Source organism: Balaenoptera ricei, chromosome 9, assembly GCF_028023285.1.
Source record: "Balaenoptera ricei isolate mBalRic1 chromosome 9, mBalRic1.hap2, whole genome shotgun sequence".
NCBI lineage: Eukaryota > Metazoa > Chordata > Mammalia > Artiodactyla > Balaenopteridae > Balaenoptera > Balaenoptera ricei.
Window position 1 is genome coordinate 5,960,974 of NC_082647.1, and position 22,990 is coordinate 5,983,963.

Sequence of the window (22,990 nt, forward strand, 5' to 3'; positions counted from 1 at the left end):
TATATATTATTTTTCATATTCTTTCCCATTATGGTTTATTACAGGATATTGATTATAGTTCCCTGTGCTGTACAGTGGGACTTTGTTGTTTATCTGTTTAGCAGTATGTATCTGCTAATCCCAAACTCCTAATTTATCCCTCCTCCCACCTTCCCCCTTTGGTACCCATAAATTTGTTTTCTGTGTCTGTGAGTATGTTTCTGCTTTGTAAATAAGTTCATTAATACTGCACCGTTTTATGTAAGGGACTTGAGTATCCTCGGATTTTGGTGTCTGAGGGGAGGGATGGCTGTAATGTGGCCTGTGTTCTTGCAGGGTGTCTTCACAGGGTACCCTCTTCTAAAGTCCTCCAGGAGAAATTTACTGACAACAGGGGGGTGAGAACCTGGGGCTCTGGTTCTTGATTTGTTAACATACAGGCTCAACTATTACTGGTGATTTTGTGAAGTCAGAGCATTTCTTTATTGTCTTCTGTGTTCCAGACATTGTGAGGCCTTCAATACTGAATGATTGAGAGAGAATTTCTACCTTCAAGAAGTTTTAAAAACCGACTTTTATCACATATTTTCAGATTATCCTCTTTAAAAACTACTTGGTAACACTTATAACAGCCATAAGTGAAAGAGCCCAAAGAAACTGATCATGCTTTATTAATTTCGAGTTCAAAATTAATAGCCAGATTTCAGGGACACCAGAGGAAATTAACTTAGCTTAAACCTTATTTAAGAGTTTGTTTACTTTTGACAAACTATGTGATATGCGTACCGGTCAGTACTGTTTGTTAATGTCACAGACATGTGTAATTCATAATAGCGTAATTGCTTAAATTCCTGTAGTATATATGGAATTTAGAGTATTTCTTGGTAAAATAGTAGAATTAAAGTATTTTTACCTTAATATGCCAGTGCGTACTCAGCTATTGCTCTCTCTTATAGGGAAATCCTCATTGACGATTCAGTTTGTCGAAGGCCAATTTGTTGATTCCTACGATCCAACCATAGAAAACAGTAAGTATTGTTTTCAAGGATTTATAAACTGAGAAGCCTGCTTTTTGCCTACAAACAGCCACTGTATATTCCTGGAGGCTCTGGTTGCAGGGGGTGTTCAGTTAAACGTATAGATCTCCAACTGGGGGCCCAAAAAAGCTTCCAACAGCTTTACCCACTTTACACTGAATGAATTTTATTCAGTGTCCAGGTCCCACCATCTAGAAATTGTTACTCATCTCCATTGGAACCCAGTTTTACATTGGAACCTCATATTAGAGATGCTGCTTTAAGAAAACAAGTAGAGAGCAGAATCTTTTTTTTTTTTTTTCCTTCTCAACAGTAGCCCTTTTTAGGGATTCCAAGCTTAAAAAGAAAGGATGAACACACTCCGGATCCTTTGTACCTTACTCTTGTAGAAGCGCTAGTCCCCCAGCCCTTTCTAGTTCTGAAGACTTGAGAGGGGGCTGTGCAGAAGTGAGCTGTCGGGGATTGGAGAGAGCCCTCGCCGCATTTCCTGAGAAGTTGGCTCCAAAGCCTATTGGCATCTCAGGCCACGTGCAGGAAAAAGCACCCAAGACCAGAACCAGTCACAGCCTTTACCTCATCTAGTTTCAGTCCCTGGTTTCAGAATCTTCCGGAAGGATTCTAGGACTAGGACACAAGTCTTGATTCTAGGGATCATGAAAGAGAACCTGAAACACTTCCATCCAGGGAAGTTGGTCTTGTTTTGTGCTATCTTAGAACCCTAGGTAGGCCCTGGAACCAGTCTTCTTAGGTTCTGGGCACCAGGACTTACCTAGGATTTATCACCAGGAGCACATAGATTTAAAGGTGGAATTCGTCAAACCCTGATTGGCATGTTAGACATGAAGCCGACTTAACAGCCAGGTTCATGGACTTTAACAGCTGGATTCACAGACTTCACCTGCCCAAAGCTTGCAAGAGAGAGACTTAAAAAGGAGCTTCCAACAGGGGGGTGGACAAACTATGGCCTGCAGGTCACAAAGGCCCCACTGCCTTTTTGTACAGCCCATGAGCAAAGAATGGTTTTTACATTTTTAATATTTGAAAAGGAATAATGTTTGTGACATGTGAGTGTTCTGTGAATTTTAGATTTCAGCACCCTAGAGATTTATCAGAACACGGCCCTGCTTGTTCCCTTACACTATACCGTCTATGGCTGTCTTTGCTCTACCGTAGCAGAGCTGTTGAGTAGTTGCCGCAGAGACCATATGGCCCACAAAGCCTAAAATAGTTACTGTCTGGCCCTTTTCAGGAAGGGTTTGCCAGCCTCTGGCTTAAAATATTAAGCTGTCCTTCGTGTCCTGGCGTGCTGGTGGCAGGGAAGGAAAGCTGTTGGTTGCTAAACTAACTCTGGGAAGAGAGTTTGAAGTAACCCCTGCCGGTATCAGGAAGGAGGGGTCCTGACCGCATGCGGTGTTGATTTGTTAGCTGGCACATGATAGTCTGCAGGTGTGAGAGGCAGACTCATTTTAATGCTACCTGAACAAGTTTGGTTGTCCGCCACTGGGATAAGAACATAAGAAAGCCGTGATCTTGCCCTTAATATTTGCTGTTATGTAGCAATTTTTAATTTTGTGTCCTTAAAGAGATAAGGCTTATTTGGGAATTTTAGTCATAGAACAGTAGAAGATAGTTTTCCTGGTAAGCTCTGCCCATAAAAGTGGTTCTTAGGATTGTGTATCTTTGTGCTCTTTAAAATCGAGTTGGAAGGAGAGTCATGGTGTTGAATATAAATACATTTTCTTTATATGTAAGGAATGGACCCAGTGAAAGTACAACTTTATTACCTTGATAGTATCTCAGAAGCAGAATGATATGACCCTACTTTGAAGCCTGTCAGCATCAACTTTAATCATGATTTTAATGTTTACCTATCTAATACTTACTGTTAAATAGTAAAGAATGAATTAACAGTATTTATTAAATCTTTAGGCAAGGGCAGAAATGACTGTCAGAGTATGTGAATCCCTTAAAAGTTCATGAGACATATACAGACATCACGTTCCATTTACCAGGCTTCTGACCGTCTAACACAGGGCAGAAACCCTTCCTCCACCCTTTCCCCCATGATTTAGTAGGAAAACATTGTTCAGAGATAACAAGGAATGAGAAAGGGAATGGTATCATAAACTCATTGCTAGCAACATAAATGAATGGGTAGTTTTATGGATTTAAAAAACACAGTACTCTGTAAATCTGGGGATTCTTTTCACACTTAACTTTATAATACAGAACAGGTTGTTTCTATCAAACGTTCAGTAGTAACACGTCTCTGTGAAGTATCACTGCAAAAGCAAAAATGCTGCAACTATGTCATCTTTTAACATAGGGGTATAGGAGAATAATATCAATGAAACCATAATAATATTTTCTAGTTTGGGGAAATTTCTAGACCAAATACTGTTATGCAGATGTAGCTTTTTTATATACTGTAGTGTATAAACAACTCATTGCAAACTAAATTGATATGATGAAATTTAACTAATGGTGGTTTATACTTTAAAGGAAAAAATAGCAGCAGTTCACAGTTTCTGCCATCTCAAGGTAGCCCTGTTGATGAATTAATAAAGCTGCTCTCAGAAAGTTGGGGAATTCTCATTAGGAGTTTTGCAGCATTATCAAGCATTGCATGGTGGGTAGACTTCTCAGTAGGATATGAATTAGGAGTTCTCAATACACTTTAGTAATACAAATCTTACTTTGTGAATATCCAATTTTAGAAATCTCTTATTACCTTGCTTATTAGTAGGTTTAACTAGTAAGTGGCTATTAGTCTGCTTAGGGCAGTCTCGGGGTTTTAGGTTGGAAATTGGATTAATTTCTCCAGCGATTGAAAAAGGGAGGGAGAGAGGAAAGTGATACCCGGAGAGAGCCAGCTTTGCCTTTCTACACAAGGAGGGCGTAGGAGAATCTGTTCCTGGTTTATGGAACTGACAGACATACCTCTCATTACACTTCCCTTTTTTCTATAGTAACAAGAAGAGGCAGTTTTCCTGTGGCAGATGGAAGGTCTTCAATTTCATTTCACTGCCATGTGTAGGAGGATTTACATCCTTTTTATATGCAACGAAATACTAAAACGTTTATTAATATCTTATTTCTTGTGTGTCTCTTCCCTCACTAGCCAGTACTCCCCCAGCCTCCTTGGCTGAATTTTCGTGTTTTTCTGACCCGGCATCACAGGTGCCCCTCTGGCTCTCCCTGCACTTGCTTTCTTGTGACCCTCACTCTCCAAGAACTTGCTTGGCTCACCACAGCCCCCAGCCTCTCCTCTCCCCTGAACTGGTATTTCGTGGGCTTTCCAACTGAACATACCTAAACCCAGCCCCTGCTCCCTCCCCCCCACCCCCCCCCCACCCCGTGCTGCTCCTCCAGGCTTTCCCTCTGTTGATGGATGGTACATCGTGCGTTTGTACTTTGGAGTCACCCTGATCCCCTTTCTCTCGCACCTACTTCCAGTCGACCAGAAAATCCTTCGGGTCCTACCTGTGCAGCACATCCAGAACCCAGCATTTCTCACGCCTCCTACTCCGCCCCGCTAGTCCAGGCCACCGTCATCCTTCCATCACGATAGTCTACGTAGCCACTATATTGTGGGCTCCTACTGATGTCCCTTAGCCACTTTTGTCCGTTTCAGTTATTCACAGCATAGCCAGAGTGATCTTTCTAAAATATAAATCAGACCAGGTTACTCGGTGCTCAAAGCCCTTGGTTTTCCCGTCACATTCTGAATAAAAACCTGCGGTCCTCACCGTGTCCTAATAACGTCTCCTGCCTCGTCTCCAGCCGTTCTCTCGCAGGCTCAGCTGCTTTGCCTTCTCACTTTTCCTTGCCTTTCTTACTTCTTCACTTGCAGTTTAGGCTCTGCCTGGATGCTTCTCACAGAGAAGATACCTGACTGTGTGTATGTCTTGTTTGCCTCTCTGTCTGCTTCTTCCTCCTTTTACTGGGATGTCAGCTCACCGAGGTCAGAGACTGCAGTGTCTCGAACACCTAGAACAATGCTGGTGGTGATCATAGGCACTCAAAAAAAAGTTCTTGAATGAATGAATGTTTTGTTTCAATAATCTTTTCATAATAATTCCATTACACTTCATAACCACAACTACTTAGTTCTAATTGAAGGTTACAGGTTTGTTGCTCACCAGCGTTCCTTACAGAATTTTCATTGAGTCTAAGACGCACCTTTGATCTTACCTGACTGAGGTGTCGATGGGCAGGTTTCCACCCAGGAACATCATGACTGCCCCCTGGCCGACGGTGATCAAGAGCACCGTCAGGGCACTAAGCGTCCCAAGTTCCGAGGGGTTACAACGTGGGGGAAAAAAATTCCAATAGAATTTCTTCCTTAGAAATGATGAAAACAGTTTATATTGGGTACTCCCTATCTTGATATATTCTCATTCAGTTTTCATCTAGTTTGACTATTTCATTAAAGTGATAATTTTCAGAAAGGGCACAAGAATGATATAAAGTGTGGCAATTGGCTTGAGTAGTCTGGTCTGTAATTTTCACTCCCCTGATTCTAGCAGCCCTGCCCACATCAGAAAAGTATGGTGCTGGTATGAGTATCTTTGATTATTGCTTCTCTTTCAGCCATCCTTTCTCTCCCAGTGGAATTCATCATTCAGATAAGATCTTTCTCTCCTCCTTGTTAAGGGTTTTCTCCCCTGATTTTCATCTGTCTCTTTTTGCTTTCTCTTTTGTCTGTGGGACAAAGTGGGCAAAAGTGGGTCCTCTCTCAGCTGTTCAAGGGATACATTCTGTTGCCCGGTTCCAGTCAGGAGATTTGAAGACTCATTGTGAGTCAAGATGGCTGGGACGGGGTGTACGGAAGAAATCTGTTCCATTTCATTATCAGGGTTCCAGATGGTTACTTTTTAATATCCTGTTACTATTAATAGTTCTTTCCTCTCCATTTGTTTGAAGTCTGTCTCCTTAGAATTGTGAATTTTCCCGAAGTTATTTGAGTCTGATTTCCCCCCAGATAGGGAAAGGTTGTTGTGACAAGTTGCTTGCATCTTTCAGCTAAGTGGAGATGATGGCTTCACACAGAACATGTTCTGTTGCTGTCCTCTCTCAATAAAATTGCTAATTTTCTAGGTACTGAAAGTTCTTAGCGCTTCAGTTAACATCAGCTCTTGGTGCTCTGGCACCAGACTTGCTATAAATTAATGACAAGTTGTGTGCTTTTGGTTCATTCTAGAACTCAGACTTTATGTAATATATTTCACTTTTTCACAAGAGGAAAAGACTGTCCACAGCTAGAGCATTCAGATCACTTTTATAAGATTGGAAGCGTTGCCTACTTTGTTTCTTTGAAAAAGGTTCAAGGTTTACCCAACATTGGTTTTAGTCAGCGTTGCTTAGTTAAATAATGGAAGTAAGGAACAATCTATAAACTCAGATATTCTTTTTTGTTTTGTGGGATCTTTTTATGAGATTACTAAGGACTCTGCTTAATTGGTTGTCATTGTTTGAGCTTTCAGTGATCCAAAGTTCACATTTTTCTAGCTAATATTTAATTCCTTTTTCACTGTAGCTTTCACAAAATTGATCACAGTAAATGGACAAGAATATCATCTTCAACTTGTAGATACAGCTGGGCAGGTAAGTGTGTCAGAATCCCATATAGCGCACCCGACAGTCCTAGCCCTGCCACTGATACTTAAACACAATGGCACTGCGAAGAAAACCCCTCGTGATTTATGTGTGTTGGGATGTTAACAGGCTGTCTACTTTGTCTTTTCTAAGATATTTACGGAAGTTTTTCAAATAATTAACTTGTTTTTCTACTGTAGAATGGTTTTAAATATATTCATCATAACATTGTGAAGGTTTATATTTATTAAAGGTTAGTTGTTTTCTATTTTCTAAAGGTTGATTCTGTATCAGAGAATCACATTAGCCCTTTTCCTCCCTTTGTAATATGTATCCTCCTACATTAAGAAGAGAAGTTGATCTTTTCTAGGGGAAAGGCCTGGGAAAGGCATAGGGTAGAAATGAGCTGGTTGTATTGGATATATTATAGGATTACAAGATTGAAGAGTGTCGATTTGATTTGCTAGACAGTAACTGCCAAAGGTGAGTAATCCCCAAAAAAGGTAGGCACAGGTTAATGTGGCAGTGATGTGGGGACTGGATCGCCAGAGGAATTGACTGGAAGCAGAGGATGAAGGAAGTTAAGAGAACCTGAAGGGAGCCTAGAGAACCCTTTGGACAGCTCACCTTCCCCATTCCGTGCCACCCAGTACTGCTTTTACTAGAAACCATTTTGTTCGGCTGAATTTATTACTGTTGACTGGAGGGTGGGGCATGTAAAGAAGCTGGGATGTCACCTTGCATCTTATAACTGACAAAGGATCAGACTAGCAAGAGGGTGAGTGTAGGGTAGACTGGTCTGCCGTGTTAAATGGAGGCTTTTTTCTGGAACCTGGGGAAACTGGCATAGACCTAGAAAGATGTGGCCTGTCTTGCAGGTTTGGAATGAACTCCCTCTGCTTTATATTTTGAAGTGAGCATAGAAGGAAAGTGTAACCCCCCTAGTGAAGCAAGAAAATAGCTGTATTGGGTTGTTTGAGCACTGGAGGAACCCTGTAGTTTCCATTCTGGAAGCTTCAAATAAAAAAGTCAAATATGTATGTCAGAGAGCTATAACATAAGTCATTCACTCCACATCCACAGTGGATGTGCTGGGCTTTCGTCTTCAGACCTCATGGTGGTTTTCTTGGAGCAGAGCCATCCTAGGCTTTTACTCTACGGGGTACCTGCCTATTGATAGAATGGGAGCCTGTTGGAACAAGGGAAATAACAGAAGTCTCCATTAGCGATTGACGACATAGAGAACGCAGCTTATCTTAGAAGTTAGTGTAGGAAGAGCCTCTGGGCTAGGACCTTGTTCTGGATTCTTAGTGTTGGTATTTTTTATAATAGTTCAGGCAATTGTGTAATTTATTACCTAAAACAAGACACTTCTAAGAGTGAAGGGGGACACTGGTAGCAGTCAGGCTGGGACAACAAGTATAAGCTGAGAGTGTCCTGGGTGCAGAAATATGGGAGTCTGACACGATCAAGATTTCGGTTTGGGACTTCCCTGGTGGCGCAGCGGTTAAGAATCCTCCTGCTGTGAATTCCCTGGTGGCGCGGTGGTTAGGAGTCCTCCTGCCAATGCAGGGGACACGGGTTCGAGCCCTGTTCCGGGAAGATCCCACACAGTGCAGAGCAACTAAGCCCATGTGCCACAACTACTAAGCCTGCGCTCTAGAGCCAATGAGCCACAACTACTGAGCCCACGTGCCACAACTACTGAAACCCACGCGCCTAGAGCCCGTGCTCCGCAACAAAGAAAAGCCATCGCAGTGAGAAGCCCACACACCGCAATGAAGAGTAGCCCCCGCTTGCCGCAACTAGAGAAAGCCCGCGTGCAGCAACGAAGACCCAACGCAGCCATAAATAAATGTATGTATGTATGTATGTATGTATAACAATTTTTAAAAATCCATTAAAAAAGAAAGAATCCCCCTGCCAATGCAGGGCACACGGGTTCGATCCCTGGTCCGGGAAGATTCCACATGTCGCAGAGCAGCTAAGCCCGTGTGCCACAGCTACTGAGCCCGCGCACCTAGAGCCCGTGCACTGCAATGAAGAATAGCCCCCACTTGCCGCAACTAGAGAAAGCCAGCACGCAACAATGAAGACCCAACGCGGCCAAAAAAAAAAAAAAGGATTTCGGTTTGCTTTTATATCTTTGTTTTGAATTTTCATTAAGCTTGTGGAAAGTAAGGGTAAGGATGCAGATTGATAAATTACTTTCACGTAACGTAACTATAGCAATTCATTTTATAATAGGCCAGAAGGAGAATCAGTATTTTGTAGTTGTTTGGAGCGTGGGCTCTGCAGTCACACTGCCTGGATTTGAATCCTAGGTTTTCTTACTAACTCGTTGACCTTGAGAAAGGTAACAAACTTTTCTGTGCCTCATACGTTTCATCTGTATAATGGTGATAACTGTGGTGCCTGCCTTCACAGGATTGTTATATGTTTTAGAGGCGATTTATGAGCTTCAACAGAACTTGATCCTTACTTGTAGTTCTTTGATGCCACTGAGGCTAGAGTGGTGGCCTAGCATGGAAACTCAGTTGAGGTTCACAATGTGAGTGGGAGTCGTGCAGGAGTCTGTTATACTTGAAGGAGAGCTGTCCTTGAAAACATTTCTCGGGAGAGAAATTTCTTTATATTGACTCTCCTTATGAAAATAGAACGTGTGTTCCTCAGAGATTCTGTTTTGCTCCAAAGCATAAATGTACACTTGGACATCACACGCCTTTAACTGTTTTAATGATAGAGCAATATAAAGAATGACCCCAAAAGGATCAGAGCTCTCAGGGAATGAGTGTACAGTGTGAGTATGCAAAGAGCACAGGTTAATTCCTGGCTCTGCTGTCTCGCTCTTTTGGGCTTTGTTACCGCTGGCTAAGAATATTTAGAGAATTTTTGCACAAAATATATTCAGATTTAGCTACTTCGAATAATTTGTTCTCATTGCAGCTAATAGTTCCAAAAGGCTATATTCACAGTTGGGAGACCGTAAAAGGTTATGCTGGTATTTGCAATTCACGATGGTGCAACAGGGGTGGTATTTCCTTATGCCACGGTCCTGCCCTCGTTCTGTAGAAATTGGATGAGATAACACTTATATTTACTGCTCTAAGAACTGTTTTTAAATTGGATTCATATCATGGGGTTGAGACTGCTGGTAGCAAGGAAAAATGATTATGATAGCAAGTACTGTTCATTTAGCAGTTTATTTTACACAGCTGATTTAATTGCCCAGCTAGGGGTGATAATGAGCAGAGTGAGTGGATTATTTTTAGTTTGCTTGAAATATTTTGTTTTGACCTAATTTAAGTAAACTCAATGACAAGTGACTCAGAGACAATCAATTTTACTGTCAAATTCCCTTTTAAAAAAAAAAGTTTTAAATTCATTTAAAAAATAATAATAATACATGTACATGTTATAGAAATAAAATAACACAAAAAGGTAAATAGTCAAAATTAAATCTTTCCACTGTAGCTATCTTAGCTCCACTCTGCCAACAGTAACCCATTATCAGTTTCTAGTAAATGCTTCCAAGCTGTTTTATACGTGAACATGCAAATATAGTTTTAAACTATTTTTTTTCTTTTCTACACAAAAAGTAGCGTGTCTCTATATCTCCATCTTGGAGGTTATTCCGTATCAGTGTATACGGGCTCTTTTCTTCCCCCCATGGCTGCATAATGTCCCATTGTTTGGATACATCGTAATTTAACTATTGATCAGCAGTTAGGTTGTTTGCAGTCATGCCACCACCAGCAGTGCCACAGCCAGTATCTTGTGTTACTTTAGAAGGATGGTATGTATGTAAGAAAATGTCCTGGGTGTGGGATTGCTGGACCATAGGGTCACATTCTTGGCAGCAGTGAATAGGCGTGCCTGTTTCCCTACACCCTCGCCAACACGACGGGTTACCACATCTTTTGATATTTGCCAATCTGCTGGGTGAAAAAATAGTATCTCAGTGTCGTGTTTTTCTTCTTATGAAGGAATTTGATCATATTTTCCTGTGTTTGAGGGCATTTGTATTATATTTCCTTTCTGCACATTATCCTGTCTATTCATGTACTTCGCCCTTGTCTATTGGGAGGATGGTCTTTGCTTGTTGAGTTGAAAGATCACTTAATGTGTGAAGAAAATTAGCACTAGAAAATGAGCTGCGGAACTTCCCTGACGTTCCAGTGGTAAAGAATCCACCTTCCAATGCAGGGGACACGGGTTCAATCCCTGGTCGGGGAACTAAGATCCCACATCCGTGAGGCAGCTAAGCCTGCATGCTGCAACTACTGAGCCCACATGCCTCAACTAGAGAGCCCGTGTGCTGCAAACTATAGAGACCGCACGCCACAACTAGAGAGAGAAAACCCGCACGCCACAACTAGAGAGAAGCCTGCATACCATGACAAAAGATCCGATGCGCCGCAACTAAGACCCGACGCAGCCCAAAAAATATAAATAAATAAATAAATATACCTTAAAAAAAGAAAATTAGCTGCAGGGTTCTGTTTTATTTTCAGTCCGTCTTTTGTTTATGTTTTTTGTTTGGGAGGTTTTCAGCCATGAAGAACATCTTCATTTTCATGTGGTTGAATTTATTAATCTCTTTTTAACCAATACTAGTTTTTTAAAATTCTCCCATCCACTGTGTACCTAGTTTCAGTTTTCATCTTCAGATCTTTTATTCCTCTGGAATACATTTTTGCTAAGGTTTGAGGTAGAGATCCAACTTAGCCATTTCCCCCCAGATGGCGCTGCATTTGTTCCCTGTACATTTTGTTGAGGGTTACTTTTTATCCTTACCGGTTTGAAATGCCAGTATTATCATATACCTACTTCCCATGACTATTTGGGTCTTTGTAGATTTCCCTGTCTGCTCCATTCATGAGCTAGTACTGCACTATTTTAATTACCGTAGCTTTATGGTTTCCACCCACCTGCCTCTGCAGTTGCTATTCTTTCTCCGGAAGTATACTTTTTATCAGGATTATGTGACATTCGTATATTAATTTAGGATTAATTAGTGGATATCCTTATGATTCTACATATTCTTGCTGAAGACCCTGGCACGCTCTTCCGCTGATTTATCTCTTGGGAGTATTTTAAGATTTCTTCAGATGGATCACATACTTTTATTTTCTTAGGCTTATTACTAGGAATTTTGTCCTTTTTGGTTGCTTTAAAGCTGAGGGTCTTTTTCCTCTGTTATACTTTCTATTTTTTACACTGTACTTCTTGAATATGATTATCCTTTTCTTTTTTCCCACATCTTCACTTCAGGAAAAAGGTAATTTGAACTTTGGGTCTGCTGTAGCTGAGCTGGTGACTAAAATCATTTGAAATTTTGTTTTTAATCTGGGTCGAAAGATCTCTCATTCCATTAACAACTTGTTTTTCAACATCAACACTAAAATGAATTCAACTTAATGAAAGTTGTACTATTAATGAAATCAAAGAAGGTTTTATTTTGCATATGTAGTAAGCTCTGTGATGTTGAAATGCTATTGTGATTAATGACTATAATATCAGAGAGTTGATAGTAAAACTTACTTTTCTTTATTTTTTTTTTTTAAGACACTTTAACATAGGGCAGTGACTCAGGGTCATCATCGTAATCACACTATGGAATTGCAGAGTTAACAGAGACAGTTAGTTACTTGATGTAAGGGTGGCTTGCCGTGATTTTTCTGTAACAGTGCCTGGGATGTGTGGTATATTAACAATTATATTTCAACTGAGAAGGAAATGTTTGTACCATACAGTGGCACTCTTGAGTACTGCACTGACATTAAACGCTCTTGTAGTCCTTGATAATTCTGCATCTAAAGCAGCAGGGTTTTTCTTAAAGCATTGTAAAACTGGTACTAACAGGCTATTGCATAATGCGTACCTGTCTTTCTAATTCCTGAAGTTGCTCAATATATAGCTCATTTGATCCTAAAAAGTCTGAATATACCGACTGAGTCTAGTGTTTTGTTTCTCTTCTCTCTTCCTCTTTTTCAAGCGCTGGTAGCAACCCACTAATGACTGGTACCTTGGGCTCAGGCCATTGTGACTCATGTGCAGAAAATAGGTGAAAATACACACTTAGGGAATAAACTAGTAGCACTTGTGAATTTACTGTGAGGCCTAAGGACTCTGGACTTTTAGGTCCATAAATAAGAGGTGGTGGTGCTTTTCCCTTGATACAAGATCACGGAACCAGTCTTTTTATTCCTTCCATCTTCTTCTCCCAGGAACTGCAGCAGACGTTAGCTGTCCCTCAGAAGTCTTAGAATAGGGACTTCCCTGGTGGTCCAGTGGTTAGGACTCTGCGCTCCCAATGCAGGGGACATGGGTTCGATCCCTGGTTGGGGAATTAGGATCCTGCATTCTGCGTGGCAAAAAGAAAGAGAGAAAGGGAGGGAGGGAGGGAGGAAGAGAGGAAGGAAGGAAGAAAGAAGAAAAGGTCTTAGAATAGCCTGGGTCATTTTTCAATATTGGCTTAAAGCATATTATTGCCCCCAAACCAGTCCTAAGTAAATCTTGAGTGTGTAGGCTATGTCTCTAGAATAACAGATTAATCCATTTTTTGTTTACGTTGATTTCTTTGACCATGTGATATGTGAGATTGCTTGTTCTGCTACTCAAATGTAATTGTTTTTTCTTTCACAGGATGAATATTCCATCTTTCCTCAGACATACTCCATAGATATTAATGGTTATATTCTTGTGTATTCTGTTACATCAATCAAAAGGTAAGGCCCACTTCTGCTTGCTTGAGTTTATTTGCTGTGTGCTTAGATGGCATTAATCCTTCTAAGGGATTAATGCTGGAATTGGCAGTAGTAACAACTAGACTTTAATGGTTTTTAGTGGTTATCTTGTGGAACAAACAGGTTGTTAAGGGCAAAAAATTATCCCATTAGGTGTTCTCTTACACTGATGGAGTAAAAAACTCTTATTTCTTACCTCAGGCTGCCTAGCTAGATAGTGACTGAACATGATCTGAGCTTTTCTGCTGATTGCAATGGGAAATGCATTAATTTACTTTTTGCGTGTTTTCACCGTATTAGTGTGGAGCACAGGCTGATTGCTAGGGCCCTCTCGCTAAGCAACATTCTGCAAATGTTTATTCAGAGATTAAATCAGCCCAGTTGTAGACTTTCCCATTTAAATATCTCACCTATTCCACTTTGAATATTCTCAGTAAGGGCTGCCGAGTGTTGAATATACGCACATGTGAAAAAGTGGTAGGAAAAAAATAAAGGAATTCCTTGTGTTCGGTTTACTTTATATTAAAATGGTGAGTCTATGACATTTTCCATTTTTCCCACTATAAATATTACATAACAAACGTTTTAAAACATCACCACTAAATGGATGTCTGATTTCATGCTTTTTGTTTTATAGCTTTGAAGTGATCAAAGTTATCCATGGCAAACTGTTGGATATGGTGGGGAAAGTACAGTAAGTAGTGATAGTTTATCTCTTTTGTTAGATACTCATAATAGTATCTTCTGAACAATCAAATCGGGCACTGACTAGGGTACTTTGGCTTTTTTTTCCCTTGTATTAATAGGATACCTATTATGTTGGTTGGGAATAAGAAAGACCTACATATGGAAAGGTATGTAGCTTCTAAATACTGATTTATAAAGTCAAGTCTAAGACGATTTAGTCACTGAAGTTTCATTTTTAATCATTGTTCTTATAGCAAGAATATTTTTAGCTGTAGCATATCTCTGTCTTTCTGTGTTCAGAAATGTGGCGGTGACCGTGCATCGCAGAAGCAAAACTGCAGTAAAAATCTCACCTGTCTTGGAAAATGTTTCCTCTAAAAAAAGAGCGCAAACACTATAGAAAATTATCTTTAGATTCTTTTACCATTTTGCATAAAGCAGACTCTAAAAAGACAGTGGTAGCACTCATTTATTCAACAAATAGTTTTTTGAGTCCCGGGCTTAGGATTAGAGCTGTGAACAGGGGAGGAGCCTGACACTAGAGGAAGAGGCTCACTGGCCGAACGCCGGCGGGACGGCACCGAGGGCCCTTTCGGGATTTCCCCGCCTTTGGGTGCTTGTAGCCGAGCTGGCTTCAGAATAGTCCGTTGTTGCAGACGCTGGCGCGTTGGCGTCCTGTTCTACTCGCTGGAGCAGGCGTGGCCACCCCATGAGGCAGCGTCCGCTCGGTTCCCCAGGTCAGGGGTCACGGAAATGCTTCTCTGCGTTACACGCTGGACGAGAGCACTGAACCGAGCGTGCTTCTGCTTCATAAGGGACAAAACTGATTAACGTGGCGCCTGTTTCATAAATCAGTTATAGATGTTCTATATAATAAAGAGCAAAGTACTTTAATTAGAGTTTTCTTTTTCCATTAGGGTGATCAGTTATGAAGAAGGGAAAGCGTTAGCAGAATCTTGGAACGCAGCTTTTTTGGAATCTTCTGCTAAAGAAAATCAGGTACGTGTTTTTTAAACTTCATTTTGCCCTGCATCCCATCATTCGTGGGCCTACGTTCCTCTCAGTCAGCATCTCACCACCATCTTCATCACTCCTGTTCAGTCTTCATCCTTCCACCATTTCTAATACCCATCTCTGGGTTGTTTTAGGACGATACTATTGATGTTTTAATTCAGTCAGTATTCTACTTAAAATGGGACCTAGAATGTTTCTAGGATAAATAGAAATTAATAGTAAAGGCAATACTTCCTTTGAGAACATACAGTCTTATTTTTGTTTCATACTAAAGGCTGGTACAGAAGTAAGTGCAGGCATAGAAAAGAAACAAGAATGATCTTACATCACTTTGGCAATAATTTTGTACCCTTACCTCCCCCCTTTTTCTGTTGGGTGGAACTGAGTTAGGTGCATGTGTTGTTTTAACACAGAAACTGTTAAGAACCATTTTACAAGCATTTTTCCCAATTTCAGCCCTGCGGATGTCCTTTAAAGGCATATCCGAGGAAGGATGTCACTTCTATTGCAGAAGACTTCCCGTATCTCCTTTTCCCTTTTCCTCCGTGGCGTTAATTTAGACCTAGAACGTCCAAGCTTGTCTCCTGCCTCCATGTTCTCACCAGTATATTTCTGTTTGCTGCCATTCACCTTCTGAAGCTACAGATCAGATGATGTCACCTCAACTAAAAACTGTCAGTGGGTTGCCCATCATCTATAGAACAAACCCCAAAGCCCTTAGCATGATGTTGAGTGCAGTGTGTGATTCGAACTTTTCCGGTTTCTTCTTTCACTGTATCCCTGTACTTTTCAGTCGCACCAAATTCCTCCCACTTCATTAAGTACAAGGGGTACTTCCAGATGCCTCCCCTTTACTCTCATTCTTCTCAGACTTGAAATATCCTTTCTCTAATTAACTACATACTTAAAGTATTTTCAACATGTGCTCTTGTTTGATCTTCAAATAAGATGAACTGGCTTTCATTTCTGTGAGGAAACTGTAGTTCAGTGAGGGTGGGTGGCTTGATGTGGTTGAGGACAGTCAGCTGTCCTTCCCCAGCTCCGCCACCTTTCACCACTGAGACCCCAGCCCTCAAGGTTCTGCTTAAATTCCACTTTCTCCTGGACCCCTGCATGATTCGTCCGGCTAAAATTAATAGTAGTTTCTTCTCTCTTATCCCCTTTAATTCATTCTGAGATTCAAGGCCGTATCACTGGCCTTCATTTTCTCCATAATGTCCGGCACAGTGGTTTTATATCTACTAGGTGCTCGGTCAACCCAGGTATCCCTTGATAGGCAAATCTGTTTGCCCCTGTGTCCCCGGTGAGGGAAGTTAAATCTGTGCAATTGACCCCCAGGTTCCAGAGAGCAAGAGATTTACCTGCATCCGTTTGGTGCAGAGAGCGAGAATTCAGATAAGAGGAGCTGAGATAGTGACAGATACCTGTCCTGCTTAACTGAGTTAAATCAGACATTTATTGGGTGTCTAATCTATCCTTAAGATCGTCCAGTTGAACTGTCTCGTTTTAGAAGTGAGGCGTTTTAAGATCCAGAGAGGTAAATAACTTTTCTAAGGTCACTCTATATTTCATATGGTATAAGAACTTGGACTAAATTTTAAATTTAACCCAAATTTAGTCCTCTCTCCTCTCCACCATGCTTTCTGATGGATGGGAAGAGAGGGCCTTGTGCATAACCAAAGTGTAATAGAGATTAGAGTGTTCCTGAGGGAGAGAGAGAGACCGTTCTGTATTAAAAAGTCTGTGTGTGAACCTTAAATGGAATCTGGTTCTAAAATCCCTCGTGTAAAAGACATTTTTGGTCAATTGGGGAGATTTGATTACGTTTTAGATATATTAGGGAAATGGTGTTAATTGTCTTAGGTGTAATGATGGTGTTGGGATTATGAAGAGAATATCCTTATTCTTAGAAAATGCAAACCATAGTATGTAGGGACCGAGTTTCATAATGTCTGCAGCTTAGTTTCAGATGGGATAGATGGGGGGGATGGACAGAAGGAGAGCAAGCAAATATAGCAAAGATGTTAACATTTGTTGAACTCAGATAGCAGGGCTCCGTGTTGTTATACAATTGTCCCCATTTTTCTGTATGCTTCAAAACTTGCATAATAAAAATTTGAAGGTGGTCAGAAGGTACAAACTTCCAGTTATAAAATAAAGAAGTCCTGAGGATGTGATGTATAGCATGGTGACTATGGTTAACAATATTGTATATTTGAAGACTGCTAAGAGTAGATCTTAAAAGTTCTCATCACAAGAAAAAAAAGTTTGTAACTATGTGTGACCAGACTTATTGTGGTGGTCATTTCACAATACATACATACATCAAGTCATCATGTTGTACACCTAGAACTAATATATGCTACGTAACAACTATCTCAATTTAAAAATTTTTTTGACGTGGAGGAGTGAAGTTGAATGGCCCTAAGCTATCTTTGGTTCTGCTTGCTGACTTCGCTCTGTTGTGTTTCTCTTTGGTGAAAATCTGAGGATCCTAAAACAAGTATTCTGTTTGACTTTATAATTATGTAGGCATCATCCGCAGTTTCACTATTCATGTAGGTTCACATAGCCCCTGTGCATTGTGTGTTACTGTTTTGTGCGTCTCTGGCAGTTGCTTTATTTTTCCTTCCAGCATCCTCAAAGGTGTAGACACCTTATGGACCCTACCTCGAATGTAGTTAAGAGGGATTGCTTAGTAAGGCGTGTTGCCTCAGGTTAATTTATCTTTTGAGAGTGACCTATAATGGTAATGGTATGCTTAGGGTATGTTATTAAACTACTTTTTGGTCGGAGGATGCAGGCCTTTTCTCTATCTAGTTTATGCTATACTTTACTGTAGCTTAAGATTTTTAATATGGTTCTGGATAGATTTACTTTTTAACCTTTTAGTTTCCTTTAGAAGGTAGGATACTGCCTTTTCAGTACCCATATAAAAGATGAAATTGTGCTCAAGGCTTAAAGTTAAAATGAAAAAATTCCAACTGCTGTAATTCTTTTAAAGTTTTGATAAATTTAGTAGATTTATCTGATATTAACCAAAACTCTAAAAGAAAGCAAGGGTGCAGTACGGTGACCTCAAACATCCCAGACAAGCTAGAAGATCAGATGTCCCAACTCACTGTTGTCTCGGTTAACTTTAGCACCTTCATCAGATCAACAAGTACCTTACTCGACGTGAAATAATCCTTAAAGGCAGAAAGATTCTTGTACCCAAATTAGGTAAATACAGTGATGATATGCATATCCTTGGAAAGCAGCAGTCCTGACCAGTTGTCTAGACACTTCTCAGCCCTCGGTTGTGGCTCTTGTGACACCGCTCACCTTGTTGTTGAGTGTGCTGAAGACAATTGGATCCTAAGCCTAGTGAGTTTTTCCCCAGCAGGTGGGGAGAAACCAAGTAATTCTAATCCCTTATGTTAAGAGGTGTGATTGATTCTAATCCACACATATACTAGAATGCTTACTACTCTTGGTCTGTGTAGTAGGAAGAGAGAGAATTTGTGTAGTAAAGAGACATCCACATCAGTAGTCACGTGATCAGAGACCAATCTCTGTGAACTCAAATTTTTTATTGATAAATTTTCAAATGTAGCTTTGTATTACTTAGCAAAAATCCAGTATTTTAAAATAAACCATCCTCAGTGGAGTTCAGTCAGATTTGTTGATAACAAAGTGCACAGTGGTAAAAATTATCAAGTCAGTGAGAATACTGCACTTTGACTATTACTGAACTATGGGATATGTTTGCAGTTCTGGCTTATTTTCTGTGGAAGCCTTCACAAATTGTATTTCAGCAATTTGATGGAAGAGAATGCATTTTGGCAGAGTCAGATCACACAGGTAATCAAGGAGAATGCTAAGATTTATCTAGAAAGCCAGATTCCAGGCACGCTGTATTTTTTTTGTAAGAGTTTGGCATGCGTCTTTCCACACATTTTTCTGTGCTTTTTTTTTTTTTTTTTTTGGCTGTGTTGGGTCTTCATTGCTGCGCGCAGGCTTTCTCTAGTTGTGGCGAGCGGGGGCTACTCTTGGTTGCGGTTCACAGGCTTCTCATTGTGGTGGCTTCTCTTGTTGCGGAGCACAGGCTCTAGGCATGCGGGCTTCAGTAGTTGCAGCATGCAGGCTCAGTAGTTGTGGCTCGCGTGCTCTAGGGCGCAGGCTCAGTAGTTGTGGCGCACGGGCTTAAGGACTCCGCGGCATGTGGGATCTTCCCTGACCAGGGCTCAAACCCGTGTCCCCTGCATTGGTAGGTGGATTCTAAACCACTGCGCCACAAGGGAAGCCCTGTGCATTTTTTTAGGATGAAATAAATAACAACTTGCCTGCATAGTCGTGGGAAAGGAGGGGAATTGGTAATGCAGAAAGGAGGGTGCTTGCTGAAGTCAGTGGCCTCAATTAGACAGGAGAGGTGGGCCTGGGGCTGGCTTGGGCTCACTTAGGGGTGCCTCCTTTGTGCCAGCAGGAAAGAGGGAACCAGAGTAGATGAGCCCAGATTCAAGGGCATGGTCATTGGTGGACGGAGTATGGAGAGTTCGCTTATGAACGCTGCTTCTGTTTCCCCAGTGAAATGTAGAACCCAGTCGTCAGCCGAGGGTGAGAGTGGGGAAGAGGTTCAGCGATCCCAGTGGAAGGAAGAGGCATGACCCCTTCATCCCGGGGGGTGACTGGACCAGAGAAATGTGGTTGGGCTGCTGGGGCACCAGGGGTCCCCTTTGGGTTCACGGTCCTGGAGGTGTGTCCGTGGGCTGTGTCCGCTGTGTGGCGCAGGCAGCGAGCCGGCAGACAGATGGCAGGGAAGGGAGTAGGAGGACGGTGACTGCCCTGGAGACGTCTGCGCTGGCCCGGGAGGCGAGAGAAGGAAGGTGGGGGCTGGAGGGGGGCGGCTGCTTGGTGATGACAAGATCTAGGTGCTGCCCTGCGAGGCTTTTGGAAACAGGAGCATTTTCGGATTATCACAATGACCGCATTTAAAGGACAGGGACTGACGTTCGGCCCAAGTGAGGATTTCCTGCCCTAAATGATAGCGGCTCCTCCTTGTGAAGGGCTGGTCCCTGGGGCTGGGAGGTGCGGTCGGGAGAGAGGAGGTCCCCGGCGGGTGTGCAAGGCCAGGGTGGCGCGAGTGGTGGCGGAGGTGGAGCTGCTGCCCTGGAGGAGGGGGGTGAGGCCGGGGGTGACTCGGGGCTCTAGGAGGAAGCAGGCTCGGAGGGGATGGGTGTCATCTCACGGCCTAAGAGTCAGAGCGGAGAGTTTTCAGGAAGTGGGAGGGGAAAGGGTGTGACAGGCAGGGGGTGGGGTGCGGGGCCAGGCAGAAGAGCCCCTGCGCTGCTGTAGTCCCAGGGCACCGGCGGGCGAGGGGAGCGAGCAAGCAAGGGATACTCCACCCTGGAGGCCCAGAGGCGCCGCAGGAGGCGGAGTAGGCGGGAGCCCGGGGCTGACGGCTCCTCGGGCCTCCTGTGACTGGCGGAAACGGGGCCAGAAGTGTGATTTGAGGTTAGTCCTGGTGGTCTGCAGTCACCACGTGGGGGTGGGGGAGGGAGGGAGGGACCCCCGGCTGCTGCGGCTCTGGGGCCACCTCGTGGGCCTCCACGCCTGGACCTCCGCGTGCAGGGCGGGCCGTGGGCCTTCTCCAGTCCCGCCGGCAGCATCCGTGTTCCTCGTGGCTCCGCTTGTAACACTAACGTTGTCACTGGTTTTCTCTTTGGTTTCAGACTGCGGTTGATGTTTTTAGAAGGATAATTTTGGAGGCAGAAAAAATTGATGGGGCCGCTTCACAAGGAAAGTCTTCCTGCTCAGTGATGTGATTCTACTGCAAAACCTGAGGGCACTGGGAACCTGGCCTGCCTGAGGAGGCAGCCTGCCCGTTATCCTTTAAGATAAACTCTGCTTCCTTTCTCTTCTGTTAACCTGAAAGATTTCATTTGGGTCAGAGCTTCTCCCCCACCCCCTCCTTTCAGATTATGTTAAACTCTGACTCGGTCCAAATGAGTTCACTTCCATTTTCAAATTTTGAGCAATCATATTTTCAATTTATATATTGTATTTCTTAATAATATTATGACCAAGAATTTTATTGCATTAATTTTTCAGTGTAGTTTGTTGTTTAAAATAATGTAATCATCCAAATGATACATATTGTTACACTACTATTAACTAGGCTTGGATATTTCAGTGTTTATTTCATTGTGTTAAATGTATACTTGTAAATAAAATAGCTGCAAACCCTAATCCTCGTGCGCCTCAGTGTGGCTTTTAAAGAAGAAAACCTGTTCTCCTGAGGGCTTCTTTCCCTGCCTCCGGGGAGGCTCCAGGTTGGATTCCAGGAGCCAGTGGAGGATGTGGCCCACCAGGCGGCTGTGGGCAGTTGGGGTAGAGTGCCCGAATTGGGGGGGTGGGGGGGGGCAGTTCCTGTTGACTAAAGCCAAGTGACCTTGGGGGCGTCTGTGAGGGGAGTTGCTCCCCAATAATGACCGTTCTCCCCACCCAGCCCCAAAGGCCCCACCTTGGTTGGAGTGTTTCATGCAGGTGGGGCTGCGGGCTTACTTAGAGCCTTCTGGCCACCCTCTTGCTTGTCTCTTAGCTACTTGAAGAAAAGGGGACGTAAAGGGACACTTACCGTCCCTCCTTTTACTTAGCTTGGTGTCCACGGCAGACAGGATCTGACTTAGAAAATAGATTGGCCTGTCACTATCCCAAAACCTCCAGGAGTTTAAAGGATGGGGAAGATTGCCTGGAAGTGTTCTGTGTCAGGGCTTCATGAACCTCCCTCAGACCCAGACTGCCTACCTCCCGTTCTGCCAAGAGCAGCTTTGAGGGAGAATCGAGGATTTCAGTTGCCTGGTGGCCATCACCTCAACTCTAAGAGTTCAAGTTGAACGAAGTTTTTTTTTTTTTTTTGGAAGGTCTGGGTGTCATTTATTGATAGCAGTTTACACACATTTGTTTTCTTCCCATGGTTGTTTCCTTCAAGGCACAGGCACAGAGCCCTCTAGAAAGGGCAGTCTCCGAACAAGGGAAGCCAGGAACGCAGGATGCACACGTCTTTGACAGGCCCATGTAGCCCCCAGCCGGATGCAATCCTTCAAGCTGGAAATCCGCCCGGTATTTGAGACAGCAAGGTGGGAGGTGGAGAGGAAGGCCAGAGGACTCACATCTCGGTCCAGAACAAAGTTTTTTAAATGATGTCCCTTCCCAGTTAAAATTTCACAGGGCCATTTCTAACATTTAGGGAAATGTTATTGAGTCCACTGATAAAATAATATTGCTTTGTAACTGATTTTTTAATGAAAAATTATGTTTTTAGAATATGCCATTATGGACTTCCCTGGTGGCACAGTGGTTTGAGAATCCACCTGCCAATGCAGGGGACACCGGTTCGAGCCCTGGTCCAGGAAGATCCCACAAGCCGCGGAGCACCTAAGCCCATGCGCCACAACTACTGAGCCTGCGCTCTAGAGCACGCGAGCCACAACTACTGAGCCTGCATGCCACAACTACCGAAGCCCGTGCGCCTAGAGCCCGTGCTCCGCAACAAGAGAAACCACCGCAATGAGAAGCCAGCACACCGCAACCAAGAATAGCCCCTGCTCGCCGCAACTAGAGAAAGCCTGCGTGCAGCAACGAAGGCCCAACATGGCCAACAATTAATTAATTTTAAGAAAAAGAATATGCCATTATTTTGAATCTTTGTAGTGTTTGTGTCTTATCATTCCAGGATGAAATTTGAGCCTTAGAAGACCTCCACCAAATACTTTTTAAATAAAAGTAAGTTTTAGCAATGTAGTATCATTCCTTATTAACAGGGTTTATTCTTAGGCCTAATATGTGTCAGTACTCACTGGATGGAACCATATTAAATCCGGATTCAGTTCCCCCAGGCAACATTTTACATCTGAGAAGTTATTTCTGTGTAAATGGAATCTTGGG

The 22,990-nt window shown here is 42.6% G+C and overlaps 1 protein-coding gene across 5 annotated transcripts in view; it reads left to right on the top strand.

Annotated features, from left to right (window-relative positions):
* RHEB (Ras homolog, mTORC1 binding) overlaps window positions 1–21,292 on the top strand; it is a 46,966-nt gene extending 25,674 nt beyond the window's left edge. For 2 of the 5 annotated variants that reach the window (XM_059933003.1, XM_059933004.1), the window contains 7 exons: window positions 936–1,007; window positions 6,556–6,623; window positions 13,263–13,345; window positions 14,001–14,057; window positions 14,170–14,217; window positions 14,968–15,049; window positions 20,776–21,292. In XM_059933003.1, the coding sequence (XP_059788986.1) occupies window positions 936–1,007; window positions 6,556–6,623; window positions 13,263–13,345; window positions 14,001–14,057; window positions 14,170–14,217; window positions 14,968–15,049; window positions 20,776–20,868 (503 nt within the window). In that variant the 3' untranslated portion in view covers window positions 20,869–21,292. Of the gene's footprint in view, window positions 1–935; window positions 1,008–6,555; window positions 6,624–7,044; window positions 7,098–8,118; window positions 8,139–8,186; window positions 9,234–13,262; window positions 13,346–14,000; window positions 14,058–14,169; window positions 14,218–14,967; window positions 15,050–20,775 lie in introns of those variants that run through there. The other 3 variants (XM_059933005.1, XM_059933006.1, XM_059933007.1) reach the window with 3 other exon arrangements.
* The last annotated feature ends 1,698 nt before the right edge of the window (window positions 21,293–22,990 follow it).